General features: G+C 36.4%; 1 protein-coding gene across 3 annotated transcripts in view; it reads right to left on the reverse strand.

Moving 5' to 3' along the window:
- The window catches only part of exd3 (exonuclease 3'-5' domain containing 3), a 44,326-nt gene extending 27,830 nt beyond the window's left edge, over window positions 1–16,496 (reverse strand). For 2 of the 3 annotated variants that reach the window (XM_087791313.1, XM_087791315.1), the window contains exons 1-19: window positions 16,406–16,496; window positions 15,323–15,379; window positions 11,281–11,345; window positions 10,030–10,191; window positions 9,752–9,937; window positions 8,942–8,995; window positions 8,500–8,639; window positions 8,325–8,431; window positions 8,169–8,242; window positions 6,669–6,707; window positions 6,405–6,571; window positions 5,448–5,595; window positions 5,175–5,373; window positions 4,971–5,080; window positions 4,101–4,284; window positions 3,850–4,016; window positions 3,291–3,509; window positions 3,156–3,209; window positions 2,962–3,093 (exon numbers count right to left, since the gene is read on the reverse strand). In XM_087791313.1, coding sequence (XP_087647439.1) covers window positions 2,962–3,093; window positions 3,156–3,209; window positions 3,291–3,509; window positions 3,850–4,016; window positions 4,101–4,284; window positions 4,971–5,080; window positions 5,175–5,373; window positions 5,448–5,595; window positions 6,405–6,571; window positions 6,669–6,707; window positions 8,169–8,242; window positions 8,325–8,431; window positions 8,500–8,639; window positions 8,942–8,995; window positions 9,752–9,937; window positions 10,030–10,191; window positions 11,281–11,345; window positions 15,323–15,350 — 2,235 coding nt within the window. In that variant the 5' untranslated portion in view covers window positions 15,351–15,379; window positions 16,406–16,496. The remainder of the gene's footprint in view (window positions 1–2,961; window positions 3,094–3,155; window positions 3,210–3,290; window positions 3,510–3,849; window positions 4,017–4,100; window positions 4,285–4,970; window positions 5,081–5,174; window positions 5,374–5,447; window positions 5,596–6,404; window positions 6,572–6,668; window positions 6,708–8,168; window positions 8,243–8,324; window positions 8,432–8,499; window positions 8,640–8,941; window positions 8,996–9,751; window positions 9,938–10,029; window positions 10,192–11,280; window positions 11,346–15,322; window positions 15,380–16,405) is intronic. The other variant, XM_087791314.1, reaches the window with a different exon arrangement.
- Window positions 16,497–16,736: the final 240 nt, after the last annotated feature.

A 16,736-nucleotide genomic window follows, 5' to 3' on the forward strand; every position in this document is an offset into this window, starting at 1 on the left:
CCATTGCTAATGGTATGTGCATGACAGAGACTTTGAAACAAAAAGAAAAGAGAAGCTAACCCACCAAGTGCTCATCAGAGAGTTTCACAATCAGATAACAAAGGGGGTTAACTTTGCCTGGGTGGGCTGAGGAGGAGTCCCCAGGGTGGACCCCCTTCCTTCTACCGGCAGCAGCACCAACTTGTTTGAGTGTAACTTTAATAATATACAAGTATTTGTTTTTAATGAAATATTAAACAACACATGCTACTAAATAAAAATGTTGATAAAGGTACTACAATGTTTTCAACAGAAGAATATTTTGCAAGTTAATTCAAATAGTTTACATTATTTTGGTCGTTTTTTAGCCCGTTTAACTGAATTACGCTTCAGCTACAAATTAATATTATACCTTATGGTAAAATGTCATTATTTAATGTATAATTTATATCTCACTGTAACTATTAAAACAGGCTCTAGTTTTATAGCCGTTATATGTGATATTAATCTTAGAAGATTTAAAGCAACTTCTATGAAGAATCCAAATTAAATTCAATATTTCAGATCAAAACAAGACAGATTTAAATAAAAATCATTAAATGACAGCATGCAAAAAACAAAAAAATAAATTCCAGTGATCAGACGACATCTAGCGTAAGACGTTTCTTAGCACCACCTCAATAGTTCTAATTTCTTTCCTTTTTTCATTATTCCAAATGGCCCTTTTGACAGAAGACATGCGAATGAACCATACATTTGTCTCAAGCTCCATCTACTAAAGTACTTTCACACCTAACAAGGAGATGGACCTCACACTGGTCTAGACGACACATTTGTCCACACGTCGGCCCATCAAACTGACCCACCCTGTGGGAAATGAGCTAAAGTACAGTCAAGTGTGGCACCATTTGGCCCCTGGTTGCCGGGCCAGATTTTAAGCATGCTTAAGTCCGTTTTAGAAGAAGAGGCCACAAACAAGGTGGTCCAAATTTTCTACATTTTTTCTGGTCGACACAAATGGGCCAAGTATTGCATTTTCGAGACACAATTTGGACCCCCTACCGAGAGTCAGCGAGAACACCCAAGTCAGAAAACGATACCCCCCTTCCAATGACCAGAGGCAGCACAGACAAACGTAAACAGCCACCCATGTGGGCATCTGCAGTCAGGTTTCATAAATCAGTGGCGCTCCATAAACACTAAGTTTAAACAGCAAGTAGAGAAACATATCATTCTGTAGTAAACAGAACCGTGTTGATAAACATCTCCATCTGTGAGTTTGAAATGCAGTAAGTTGACGAGCAATTCTTGATATTTATTCCCCTTTATACATTTGTCACTTTTCTTTTTACGGACGTTTGATCCACTTTCTTTTTTTTTTTTTTAAATGGAATTTTGTTGGTTTTCTTCACCATGATTGGCGATAAGTGTGATCACGAAGCTCGGTACTCTTTTTGTATCGTCTGGTGGCCACGACTAAAGCTTCTCAAGTTAAATTCGAAAAGGCTTGAATTTAAAACATTTGTTTTTTTAATTATTGGAATTAGAAAATTTAGTAAAAAAAAAAGTTTAATTTTTACTTCAATTGTTTAAAAACAACCACTTCAACCTTTCAAATTGCATTTGATTAAAGTCAATAAAAACAAATTCAGCCATTCAACATAAAAATTATTTAATTCAATTATTCCCAAAAATACTGAATTTCTCTGAAGAAATGTAATAAAAACTCTTAGTTTGAACATCTGAAACATTAAATTCAATATTCTAATGGCACCGATATACTTATAGAAATCATATAAATTCTTCATTTTATACAGTTTTTATCGTTAATCATCCATTTAAACATGTAGGATCCAACTTCGCACAACATTATTTTGTCAAATCTAAATCTGAATATTGAAAATACAAGTTTTCCACAGGCAGGTGGAAGTTGTCCTTCTCTCACACATGAAGGCGGAATTGAAAGCCACTGCTCAACTTATTCAGACATACTAAGAAGACGAAATAAGAGTTCTTAGAAAAGCTTACACAGGTGTTCACTCATACTGAAGATTTATCTATTGCAAATGTGTATTCTAAAATGGAAAACTCTAAAACAACAAATCCCAACTGGAAATCTTTGAAAAATGATATCTCAATGTAACTGAACATTTTAGTTGAAACTTTAACTACTATCTCTCGCAGTCATTTTCTATCCCTCACATTCTTTATACACCAAAGAACTGTTTCCAGATATAAAAAAAACTGTCCACAAGCCCTGACTGTTTCGTGACTGGACATTTCTCTGAATGGAAGAACCAGAAGGGACGCTAATTATACACCGCGAGGCCTCAAATTGACGCCTTCAAAGTGAAAGTCCAGAGGGTTAATTTTCTCCTTGTTCATCACCTTCTCACTCGAGTGGAGAGACTGGGAGCTATGCTAAGTGGTCTCCTCACTTGGATCTTTCCAGTTACATTAAGTATAATTAAACAAAGAATCTCAATGATGCACGATGCTCACATTCTTTCACTTCAGACTTCAAACTTCTTTGGTCAGAGAGGCAGGCAGAGGAAGCAAACAAACAACTCTTTCGAAAAACCAGAAAAACAAAATAAACGGACTTGACGAGGCTTATCTGAGCAAACAAATGATGCATTATCTACATGTTGAAGGTCTTAACGACCAGGGTTTTAACTCAATATTAGGGGTGAGAAATAATATTGATACACCGATATATTCTTTTTACGATACTGTATTGATATGGCTTTTAAAATCATATTTAATTGTATTACTTCATACTTAGTTCTTGATTTTTTATACGTCAATAAAGGGTTTATAAAATCAAATCTGTCTAGTTTATTTATTTGAAAATTAAACAGCTAAAAGGATCAACAAATTCCCACGAGATCCGGGTGATGACTGAGGACGAGAGGATACAGTCACTTTTCGTACTAGATATGCAATTTTATTTAAAAGAAACTTCCTCCGGACCGTCCTTACCTGGCAGCGGCTGAAGATATCGTCGGCTGTAGGCCGGACGTTGAAGTGTGCCAGCACTCGGAGAGCTTGATCTTTGGCCTTCTCGGAGCATTCCAGTAACAGGCAGCGACCCTCGCCCACCTGAGACCTCAACTACAATGAGATGCCTCAATAAGAGACCGTTGTGAAGATCGCTTATGTCAAATATAACTTACGCTCTGATAAGGCTGTCCACACGTTAGAATCACTCGACCTTCAGCCTGAGCCAACTGACATGGAAAAGGTTGAGAAAAGATGTTCAAAAAGTGATGTCTACTGGTGCGGAAACTGGTCGGTTTTTCCCCACTCACGTTGGCGGCGACCCTGTGATCGTCGTTATTCTCCAGCATGACCACGTCGACACCCAAACAGCGCAGGTACCTTCCCAGCCCTTGTAGCATGTTGTCACACACCACCCTCAACTCTTGGGGTCTCAGCGGGGGGTGTTCTTCTGAGGGCTTCTCGCCACACAAGAGGTCTTTCTCCCGGTGATTGTGAGAGGCACCGGCCCATTGAGCCTCCTGACATTCCTAAATGGACGGAGACAATAATGTGATACTTAACTGATCCCTGCAGGGGGATTTTCTTTTCACTTGCAGCACTTGCGAGCCACAAAACTTCACCCCCGGAGCTGACGGGGTCTCAGAGTGTCGTGGTCAAGCTTAATTGTTCCCCCTTTTCGGGGGTGAAAACGATCTGGGATGCTGTGTTGATCACAAATCTGTGGGATTCTCTCAATCCGTTTTAACTTTAAACAGCCGTGAGTGTAAATGACTAATGATTTTTTTATGTAGCTCATCTGATCGTGAATCTCTCCATCTGTTGCGAAAGTATTTAAGTAGCTCGTAAAACAGCAAATTAAATAATTACCTCTTCGCTTCCCTCTTCTTTCGTTTGCTTGGCTTGCTTTTGGTCTTTGTCCTTGGCCTTCTGTGCGTGGCTGTCCGGGACAGAGCTCAGATCAGCTGGCAGTCCAAAGTGTGACGGGTTTTTGGAGAGGACAGAATACACGTCCAGCAAGCAGTAGGCATCAGCCACTAGATGTCAAACAACCAACAAAATGTAGGCGATGAACACCTTTATTTATGGTGTAATTAGTACGATGTACTTCTGATGCTCACCTGCATATCGTATTTGACTGGTGCGTAATGGACGTTTCTCCCAGTGGGATAACTGCTCTGTTTTGTCCAGAGCATGTCCTAGAACCTGAAGCACCAACAGACTCAACCCTTTCTCTGAAGAACCTTCTCCTACGAGAACCTCCCTGGGTCCAGCCGGAGTCCCTTTTTTCTTTTGAAGTTTGATCTAAGTGAGACATTTGATTAGAAACAAGATAAATAAGAAGCATGTTTGAAAAAAAAAAGTTTAGTTAGGGGAGCTGTTATGTAAAGAAAATGAAGACTTAAAATCTAAAAAGATCAGAAAATCACATGGTTGAATTTAACATATTATGTGCTTTCTTGTATGTGTTATTTTAACGTATTATGTGATTTTATTGTGACGCGCACTTTAATTTTTTTTTCATTATTATTATTATTGTAACATTAACTTAAATGTATTGGATTGTTAGTCTTTCCTTAAGCATTTAATACATTATTTTAAAATAATTAAATCAAATTACTGCTATATTAAGGTTGACAGGGTTTCATTTCATTTTATTTAATATCTGAATTCATTTTTTTTATTTTTATATTGAAAGGTTAAACTAGTTGACTAATAATAAAAATGTTGGTTGCTACCAAACAATGCTCTTTGTACGTTTGGAATTTAAAATTCTACAAAATAAAACTATGTGTAAAATAATCATTCATTAAATAATTATTCATATTGTTTTTCAATTCAAGTTACAACAATAACAATTAACAAAACAAGTCCCAACATTTGAAACCATTCATGATCGTTAAAATTTCAGTATTAACTTATTAAACAGGAATTCAGGATAAAATTAAGATTAATCCAGATTTATAAAAGCAAAAAATAGCCAACATTACCTTTTTATGAACATTAAGGAGATCGATCAAGCCCAACATTCTAAGAGGTTCTTGTAAAGCCTGATGCCATGTGGACATTAAACATTTGAGATCTCCAGCAACACCGTACCCTGAACACAAAAATGAACACGCATCACAAATAAGTAAACATTGGTAAAGCATGTCTCGAATAAAAAAATAATGATTGTCATTTCTAATACTTACCCAGTTTAATGATCGTTGGATCAGAAAATAAATCCATTATAAGATCTATCAAATCTTTGTGTTTCGACAACTCTTTAGAGCTCAGGTCCAACAAGAAAACCTGGTCAGATACTGCAAGTTGTATGAGGGAAACCTTCTCCTCGGTGAGGCAGCCAAACGTAGGCTGCCACTCCATGTCCACCCCGACCACGAGCCCTTCCTACCAACGTAACATCACGAAGGTATTAAAGCAGGAAGATAAACGGTGATCAAACAAAAGATTAGTTAAACTACCTGGAGAAGAACCGAACGACATCTCTGGAGAGACTCCAGCGTGTTCACTATATGAACCTGGTCTCTGTTGAGCGGAACCTGGTAAAACCTCCAACAGTGGTCTTCGGATGTGATCCACGACTCGGTTTGTGTTGGAGTATTGACATCCCTGACAAAAGCAACATGTGTAGGTTCACAACATGATCAATTCTATTAGATATAACGTATAATAAACAAGGATCATGTGCCGAAATTCCGCTTATTATTTACATGTTGAGGTAAATGTGCAAAACACTCTTAATATTAATGTAAAAATAAACGAAACAACTAAAAGAATAATCTTATAAAGAAAAACTTTTTAAAAGACGTCCACATTACTTAAGTAACATACTATTAATTTCTTCTAAAAAAATAACTAAGGGCACAAATTTGATGAAATTAATAAAAAAAAAAATACTTGGTCAAAATGTGTTGTATTTTAGCAGGTGATTGCTATCAAAATTCTAAACCCACATGCTACTGTTGAGGGGCTGGTAAAACAATGTTTTCTAAGTATTTTCATTTCGCGAATGACACGAGAAAATGATTATAAAAAGTTGAAAAAAATGAAAGTTCAGTGTCATATTAATATACGATATAGAGAAATGGATAAACTGAAGTAGGATTGATATTCTTTCTACATTGTGAAAATTTAAAGAAATGTACTTGATTTTTAATATCAATTAATGTTTTAAAGGATCTATTCGTTTTCAAAAAATAATGAAAGCTTTATGATTTCCATTAATTATAATATAATTGAATGAGAAATAAAAAAGGAAATGTAGTCCTGATATAAACAATTAAATAGGTGTACCATTTACATTCTTTGAAATGTATTTAAAGATGCATTAGTTGAAAATATGTCAGGCAGCAGGTTAGTTGCGTTATATATATATATAGTTAGAGAGTTTGAAAACGGAAGATGGAATTTTAACTCACTGTAGATGTGGCGGTAATCCTTTCTGCGCTTCCAGAACCCTGAGGGGGAGTCGATGCTGTGGGATGTTGTATCTTAGCGACCACTGAGCAGCTTTCTGTGGGCTGCTGTATTTCAGCAGCATCTCCACCAACTGGATATGGACCTCTGGGTCGTCTGCTGCCACATACTAGGAAGGAAATTAACGTATTTGAAAGACCACAAACTAGTTATTTATAAAATAATTTATAACGCTGTTCCAAGCAAAAACAACAAGCGACACATACCTGAACAAGGTCAACCCAGTTCTCCTCAGACATGTTGTTCTAAAAGAGGAATAAAGTACTTATTCACTCAGCAGGTAGACTGAACTCATGAAGTCATAGTTTTGGAAAGTGTATAAAAAATAAAACCAATTGAAAACAGATCTCTGGAGATCACACTGAGATCACTAAAGGCCACGTATGACCTAAAGCCCGAGCAGAAAGGAAATAAAAGTGTGTGTGAAAGAAACCAGATGAAAAGTCTTTAACGGGCCTGCAATATCTTTTCATAATTGTGGTTTTTATACGTGAAACAGGATTCAAAGGTCAAACAGAGCTTCCAATAAATTATTAAAATAATTTCCTAGTTCCTCTGTGTAAATAAAAAGAACCACATCAGAGGTTCTTGTTGGCCACAGCCACCACTAATGTAATAATTCCACAGAATGTAAAATGCTTCCTTGTGCTCTTGTTTTCGGAAATTGAATCCATCCTTCATCCTTAAATCAGCCAATATTCCAGATGTTTCCAGTTTATATAGGACTGGCTGAAATTCAACAAATCTCCCCAAGTAATTAAAAGTGGAAATATGTGTAATTAAAACCAGAATTTTATCCGTGTTCCGAGCAAAGACGCTGTTTTGTTATAGTTCTCTTATGCAATGAATAAAAAGCACAGTCCGCTTCTTTTTAAGAAGAGTATTTGAGTTCATCTCCAGTTCAAACATATCTATTGCAAAAATGTGTGCGAGTATTTCTTAAGCTGATTGGATATGGATCATTTCATCAAAACATGAAGTTAAAGTTACATTTAAAAAAAAAATGTGTTAATGTAATGATGAACATAGTTGGATTATCAACAGGATCTATGAATCATTTAAACATGCATCACTCTCTGTGGTGCAGAACTAGCAGCCGTTCTCGCTCAAAGCTTCTCTGGGTATTAGGGTCAGAAATTCTATTTCCTTAAGGGCCAGATTTATACTTCCACTTTTGTGAGGGGCTGACAAGCTTAAAGAAAAGAGGGGGGAAGAATATTTAAACTAAAAAGGCAAGTTTTATATTTTTACTCAGATTGTAACCTCGTGCTATCTCAGGTTCAAGAAAACAAATAAGTCTGAGGTATCCCTTGTGCTGCCTGTGGGTCAAGGTGGGTTTTCGGGGCCACCGGGTCACAGTGACCCACATATAACACAAGGGTTAAAGTCTGTGCTTGGGGTGTTACAATATACTACTGCCACCTTCTGTCTCACTCTACCAATGATACTTCAAATGCTAAAAAAGGTGTTGAATGTAAAGATAAAAATAATATTAGGTAAAAATGTTTCGAATAAGATCCTTAATAAAAGACATTTGCTTCTAGTGAAGTTAAATTGGGTTACACACAGAATATATATATATATATATATATATATATATATTCAATAATAAAGTCATCATTTCAAACAAATTACAAAAATATGAAGAGTCATAGTAAAATGAAGGGACAATTAAACGTTCTCTGATGTTTTTTCCCATGACTTACTTTCACAAACCTTCTGAACATGAGAAAACGCAGAGAGGTCACTCGTCTCTTGTGCAGAGCGTTGGGACACAAATCTGCATCAACAAATCACACGATCATTAGCTCGCTCTGCACAAACCCGGCTTTGATCATTTCCTCACTCGCTGCACCACAAACCTTGGTCAATTTTGAATTTCTCCATCAGTCGCAAGACATGTTTGGTCAACACTTTGGACTGGACCGCACCCATGTTGTGTTTCGACAGAGAGAGACGTGGATATCGCCTGTTGAACACGCGAGAACGAGTTACTTCGCTTCATCGACGCACGTCGCAGGGATCGACTCGTCTTACTTTATTAAATCTTGCGCGCTGAAGTACGAGTGGCACCAGGAGTCCAGTAAAATGACCAGTTGTTTTTCCAGGTGAGCGTGTCCGGTGACGAACTCCTCGGCCAGTCCTATCTTGTTGTGCAGGATTAGTGGCACACAGATCTAGGAAAATAGATCCACTTGTTTTAAAGCAGCTCTATGTAACATTTTCATATTTACTGTAATGATTGGCTTCATTCAATTCCCTCACCAACATAACCTGCCTTACATTCAGTAAATATCTTCCCATTGTAATCTTGTATAGTAAAGAAATGAAAATGTGGAAATAGAGATTTCACAAAATTTAAGTTATACTGTTCTTTAACCAGGGGGAGACAGAAACAATGTTTTCAATCTTAAATGGTGTTGTTTAAATCATTTTATTCAAGAAAATTGAATAGAAACCTGCTGCCAAATGGTCTTACCTCTTCCAAATCGAGGTGATTCTGCAGATTCATCCTCACACCGAGGGTTGCTGCCTTTGGAATTAGGAAGGTTAGCACATTTTGAAAGTATAATTTAGTGGATGTTTAAGTTAAAAAATGTCAAATCAAGCACGATACACAAGACCTCTAGTGGTTTTACTAATGATGAAACTGTTATGGAAGTATACAAGTGCCAAATGTTGAATTCTTATTGAACTGTTACGGTTTTTTTTTTAAGCATTGTATTTTTGTTGTTTTTTTTAATAATTGGGGGCGGGGGGGGTCAACCATTCAAAAATGTCTAATTATTGGATAATTAAGTTCAATATTTTCTTTTTCTTTTCTTTAAAAGTAGATTTTTTTTTAATTGCATTCATTGAATTTTAAAAATGAATTATTTCCAAAATCAATGGACTTTTATTCTTGTTACACATAGAATATTATTCCAATAATTAAAGATTAAAAGAATACATTCTCATAATTGAATATTCTTTTAAATTCAACATAAAAATGTTGGTATAATATCAATTTCAACCAATCACAGTGGCACTATTATACATTGACTTATATTGACTTCAATTGATCGCCTTCAACTACCAAATATCAATAATTCAATGTTTATTATTATTAACCCCTTTTAATTCCAATGGCACTGATGTATTTCCATTAATGATCATTTAACTGTGCCAAATTACACTTCATCTCTAAACACAAAAATGAAAAATGCATTTCTAGTGACTAACGAATCTAGTATTACTGTAGTATATCTTGTAGCATGCTGGAGGGAAACATACTTTTTCTTTCACTCACCTCTTTGTAACACTTAAGTGTCTGCAGGTGAACAATGTGTTGGCAGAGAAGGGCAGGATCCAGAGTTGCGAGTTCAAATATGCTTATGATCGGGTCTATGAAGTTGTTATGTTTATCGGTCAAAAGAGAAAGAGCATGAATCTGCAGAAGTGACGCATGTTTCTTTGGAAGTGATGTCAGCGTCACCTAAAAAAGGTAAATAACAATTATAAACCGTTAACATGCTAACATGTAGCATTAAAAAAAAAATGTTATTGCCTGCCTGTACTAGGACATACCTGTGGATGATTCTTCATCCATTTATTAAACTCTTTCAGGACACGATGGCCCAGAGTCTGGTTCCGCCCCTGCTGTTTGCCTGGACAGCGCTCCAGAATCGTAAGCAGCGTCTGGAGAGGATCCTGCTGCTTTGAAAGTTCTTCTTGGATGACCCAGTCCAGCTGTGGCCGAAATCAGAGAAAAATCAATGGTTTAAAAAATGTATTTGTGTTTTATGTGGACCACTTGGTAGTGGGCTTCAAATCAAATTAAATTATTGTTTATTATGATATCATGACCTATAAAGATGCCAGTGATTAAGATGAGATAAGAAACAGATATTATGGATGTTAACAATTATACAGACACTTAAAAAAGAGAAAAACTTAAACTTAAGGAAGCTTGAAGAGCTGGACAATGTAGCTGGAGCGGGGAAAGTCTGGGCATCTCTGTTGAAGCTGCTGCCCCCGCGACCCGAAGACGAGAAGCCTGATTTAAAGTGTACTTTTTTGCTCAAAATTACACTTCCTACTTCTTTTTTCTGATCTTTTGTGATGTCGTAAAGTTCAGAAAGTTAAATCAGACTTGTCTTTTTCTTTGACTCTTAAAGATTAAAACATACCTTAAGGTCAAGTTTACAAAAGGTTGGTCTCAGGTATTGAAAATTAACTCTTAAAAAAAAAAAAAAGAACATGACGGACTTCTACTTTAATAAACAAAAACTTCTGTAACGCATCTACAACAGCAGCATTGACACTTAAAATGGAGCAATAAAGATTCGATAGGAGCAATTCAGCCGGCTTTTCCGCCAGTTATTCTTATTTAATAGATAGATTTACAACTGACACAGTGACCTTTGGCATCATTTTCGACGGAGAGCGAGGATGAAAATGTCGGCTGTGTGAACTGGCAGGAGGAGAATATAATATCTGTGTGAGAATTCATGGTGCCGAGTCTTAATTTGCAAAACAGATGTCATCCACTCAACATCCTCCTCGCAGAAATCTCAAGTTCATTCAGTGCAGCACGAATTCCTTCCTTCCTACTGACAGACACTCACTCTGGTTTCCTCATTAACACACACACACACTCAGACACACACACACACACACACTTCCAAGCTTTCTCCCCGTCTCTCTTTCTGCTGTTCCTTCCTGTGCAAGTGCCCGGTCCAGACACAAAATCACTTCATCTTCTTTACCTTCATAAACACCCACATGCACTATTGCATGTCTGGGATAAAGACGCACGCTGTGAAAGTCACTCTTTACCATCTGCAGGTCTTTCCGGGTCCATAGTTCCAAGAGTTTGTCTGCAAACACACCTGGGGCGAGACCTGAGGAAGGAGCAAAGCTTTAAAGACGGATACTTTAACTTCTTTAAGGCGGTTTAGAAACTTCAGCGTCCAAATAGTTTTGTTGACGCTCCGGGATATGTTGTTAACTCATTGTAACTCGGTGTCAAAGTATAACCATCAGTGTGTGAGGATTTAAAAGACACACAAAAACTACACACTTAAAAGTGAAATGGTCATTTAAAAAAAAAAAATCTTCAACCAGTTTTAAACAATAGAAAAATGTCGTTTTTTCATTATTATTGTTTATGTAGTTTTAATGTTTTAAACAAAAGAGTTAGTGTAGTAAGAAACAAAAGGTCTTAATGAGAAAATAATAAATAAAAAAAATCATAATAATAATGGTACAATACTACCAAACAAATTAAAACATTTGGAACTTACATTTATAACAATGTATGAACATGCATGAACATAATCTTAATACCCCTACGATTATAACATCTTGTTTTGGAATTACATTCCTATCCTTAATAATACTTAACCCTCGTGTCATCTATGACTCAAGGTGACCCGGAAACAAATGTGTTTATGGTATCCCTTGTGATGCATTTGGGTCAAAGTACCTTCACCACTGCTTATACATTTCCGAAAAGCCACCTTGACCCAGAGACAACACAAGGGATACCACAAAGACATTTGTTTTCAGGCTTTTGGGTCACCTTGATACCTGAATAAATATACCCCAGGAATAAAACAAAATACATTTGCTTTCGGTGGCACCGGGTCACCGGGACCCTGAGATAACACAAGGGTTAAATGTGTGTTTCAAAAGCCATAGAAAAGAAGCCGCAACATGAAATGGTTTTGTAACAGAGTCAGGAATTAGCTCTGCATTCCGGCTCGATATGCAGCCAAAGGGATTCTGAGAGTCTTGCGGGGCAACTTAACATGAGAAGTTCTGTGAATTTATATTTTGGTTTCTCTTTGTTGTGGATATGCCCGACTAAGCTTCTTTCTGTCAGTCACACCATGCACCCCCCTCTCCCTCCCTTCCTCCTTCCCAGGGCTGGTTTTCCTGTTCTCTGCGCCCTCCCTGCAACAGGCTCTGGTTTTGTCTCGGATTTCCCCAGGAAAGGTCTATGTGATGTTCATGGTGTAAAAAATTCTGCCTTCCTGACGCATAGCCTGGGAAAGAAGAGTGAAACAACTCTCTTTCTCTTTAACTTGACCTCTTTTCCCTCTCTGGAACTAGAACAACATTCATCGCTTGTGGAGTTTTATCAGCGCCAATCGGAATATTGAAGGATTGATTTATCATTTTCAGACATAACTTTAAGTTTTTTCATTTAGGCATTCCATTTTCGGATGGAATAATTTAATTATATTGAGAGGTATAATTCGTTTTATTGACTAATTGAATTAAATATAAATTATTTAAAAAAATAAAATGTATTTTTTAAAGTGCCACCTTGATTGGATTAAAGTTAAAGTTAAGTTACATTTTTTTCAGTATATTCTGGTGTCACTATTATACATAATGTTTATATTGAAATTAAACAACAATTAAATATATTGAATTAAGAATAATAATAAACATTATAGTAAAATTCCATGTGTAAAAAATGAATTCATTTAAAAGAAATGTGAATTTATTCCATTTTCTTTTTTTAATAAACATTTAGTACACAGATTATTTATTTAAAATAATAATAATAATTCAACCTTTTTAATAATGAAATTATTAAATTGAATTACATATATATTTTTTAAATGTTTATAAAAAAAAACATTTGAATTCACCTTTCACCAATTTCTAATGGTTCAGATATAATTCCATAATATTGTAGAAGCTTCATTAACTCTTGGAGATCAATTATATTTTTCTTTCAAGTAACAATGCATGTCATTTGTAGCACAGCATGTTCCCGGACGCATCTCTTCTAGGGCCACATCTTTAGTTCACTAGCTTTCCAATGATAATAATAATGATCTCATTATTGACTATTTTCTTGAGGAGAGTTGTCTCGAGCAGACAAATGTTACACCAACTCCAAATACATGATAATAAGACCATTTTTCTGTTGGTGGACCAAAGGGATGCAATGTGATTTCCATGGGTCCAAATTAAGTGTGTCTGGTTAATGTAAGTAAGTAAGTAAGTAAGTAAGTCATTTTTATTTGTATAGCGCTTTTCCAGACCAGGGTCACAAAGCGCTTAAACAATCAAAACAATATTCAATAAAGTATATACTTTAAAGGTCAAGATAAAACTGATAAAACAACAGGAGTTCCAGAAAATCAAGGAAAAGCCTGAACAAATAAAAACGTCTTAAGATGTTTCTTAAAGGAGTCAGTAGATCCATCAAGCGCAAAGAGAGAGGAATGTGTAAAAAAAAAAGTATATACAGGTACTTGAAAACTACAACTCCAAAAGTGGTTTGAAAAATGTAACGTAGCGCTTTTCAAACTACCGACTCTCCAGACCATAATAGCGACACTTAGATTTCCGAAAAAGTCAGACACGGATCGGGGCCGGTCCAACAGCCTGCTGGCAGCCTGCTGCTGAAAGAAAAGATCAAGTGTGTAAATGGGGTATTCGATGTCTCTACAGCCACTACAACAGCTTCAGTGTGACTTGGCAGCAGCTCTGCAAGTAGCACAATTCTGGAAGGATGCCATTACATTCCTGGACAAGCACTCCTCTCCTTTCAGGCTTTGTTTTGAGCCGTGGATATACCTTTCAACAGGTGCTCTGGCAGAATCTTGGAAGGGACATGGAGAGCTCTCACGGAATCCAACGCTAAAGGAAAGTGTTTGTAAAAATAATTACCCTGCTATTACTCAAACAGCCCGACACTATTGATAAACACTAAACTCAATACATGTTTAGAAAGCATCTTTATTATCGTGCACTTCAGGAACGTCCAGGGCTGATCTGGAGTGGAATGTTCTCAATTAAACGTGACAACTTAACAACATATTGGGGATGTAGCACAGTTTTTTAGCCCATAAAAATAATCCTGCTTTTGTTTAGGTGAAAAGCCAAGACCAAAGCCTTGTCCAAACAGTTGTGACCTGTAGGGGGCAGTAATGCACGTTCGCTATGTCTATAAAGTGACAATCGGACAAGAAAAAAAAGGGAAGCGACACAAAAACCGAGTACGATGATGCAAGTGTTGAAGACGCCTCATCACTTTTAGTGGCAGCATTTGGAGGAAACAATAATAGTACACCAGCACTAACACAAGAATTATGCTAACATGACCAAAATGACTCAAATCCCATGTTTCAGTAAAAAAAAAAAAGAAGCTATAGGCCAGACAACAATGAAAGGCACCAGAGCCAAAGCAATAGTAAAAGACATCATCATTTTCATCTCAGAAGAAAAATGTAATCATATTTGTGAGTTACAGTTATAAAGTCACAGGTTTGAATCATGACAGAACATTTCACAAATTCTACTGCATCATTTTTGCGATTCTGCTAAAGAAAAACATGTTTTTTACAGTTATATATTTTGTCATTTTAGTTTCCTTAGCAGTATTGTGAAATATGCGTCTTGTCTAGTTGCCATGTATTCATTATCGTGTCTTGTCTAGTCGTCATGATTTCATTATCGTGTCTTGTCTGGTAAGCCTGTGTTTTTTCGCCACAAACCCTATAGGCTACATGAGACAACCAATCCAGCATATCATTTGTATATATAATAACTTACAGAATTTATTTTCTACATGACCCAACAAGGTTATATGATCATTTCCGAGTTACAAAAATAAAAAATAATTATGATAATTAGGTACAAATGTGTCTACAAAATACATGCATTCGTTAGAATAATAATAAATAAAGACATTTGTCTTTAAATCAGATTTAGAAGATAATGCCCAACAATCATATATGATTATTAAAATGCAGAGAATAGTGAGGCTGTTAATAGTCCAACCTTATGGGTTTTTATTGTAACCTTTTTAAAATGACAACATGGAGGGTTTTCACTTTAAAATGTATTTACAAACCTGTTGCCTCTGGTCCAGAGTGGTTCATTTCTGGCCAGTGGATGGCGACGTTGTACACTGGAGAGGAAGACGAAAAGACAAGGCGGATTCAAGTTAAACTAGTAAACATTAAAAGGATTTTTCACAGTTTGATTTTAGGCTGAACCCAAAGAGTGAATCTGTGATATAACACAGTTCACTTTCATTTGCTATGACAGCTTAAACCAAAAAAGTGCAGTGAGAAAAATGTGCTGACTCAATACTATGAACACTATTGACTATTTCGTTAGTCGAAGCAACATCGGCTTATCTGGTAGACTCAACTAAATAAACTAATCTTTGGCTCCAACGTGTATTGGAGGAGAACATAGTGATGGAAAAAAAACAAATATACTATGAAATTTAAGAATTTCAATTTCTAACAATGTCAACAGTCACTATATTGTGAATCAACCTTAAACATATTTCAACTGCTGTCAAGCAAAACGGTGCCACACAAGTTGTTAAAACACAAATAATAACCATTAAAGTTGGGGGAATACGATAGTGAGTCGTAGACATAAATAAGAACAACAAAATCACATCTGGGCCATTTGCCATCTGGCTGTGAAACCTGATTTATGTCTGATGGCTTTTTTTTTAGAGGTCCTCAGTCTGGTTCTTGTCTGGCTGTCTGTCTGCAGACTCCATGGGCTGATCCTGACTTTCGACACGAAAACTACATCTGGATATTTTGCAAGTGAGACAGAACAGCTGCAGACATGCAGTTGCATGATCCTACACTGCCCCCTAGAGGTTCTACAATACACTGCAAGCTATAGAGCTAATTTCAACCACAGCTAGCTAACATTAGCATGCCAGCACAAATCAGTTTAACAATATGTTGTCAGCTTTTCTTCACCATAAACATGTCCATCAGAATGACTCGTATATATGTACACATCACGAACGACAGGACAGTCTTTAATTCGGTTTCTTTTTTGGGTTACGAACCACATTCACGTTCTAGCTATAAAACACGATATTGCAAATCAAAATAAATTCTAAAATTCGTCATACTGCCATTTGACTTTTGCCCTCCGTCTAGAGTTGTTACAAACTCACCTGGGAAGGTAGAATTTCCTCGGTGGTGCGACACGTCAGGTAACAGGTCTACTTTATAAGGCTAACTTTTAGATTCGATTTAGTAAGAAACTAGTAGAGGCGGACATTGCCCCTACACGTAGTCTTACAGGATATCAATATTACAAAGTTCAGACGCCTAATGGATTTATCAATCAATATACATAGCCAATCAACAAAAGGATGCTTAAAAAAAAAGAAGCATTTTACATCATTCATATTTTAACTTCTCATAGTCAGTGAAGCACACAGGTTGGATTAAAAGCTGCCTGCGAAACTAAACTGAGGGATTTTTCAAATTTCGTCATATACC

Source organism: Callionymus lyra, chromosome 5 (assembly GCF_982586985.1).
Source record: "Callionymus lyra chromosome 5, fCalLyr1.hap1.1, whole genome shotgun sequence".
In the NCBI taxonomy this organism is placed as follows: domain Eukaryota; kingdom Metazoa; phylum Chordata; class Actinopteri; order Syngnathiformes; family Callionymidae; genus Callionymus; species Callionymus lyra.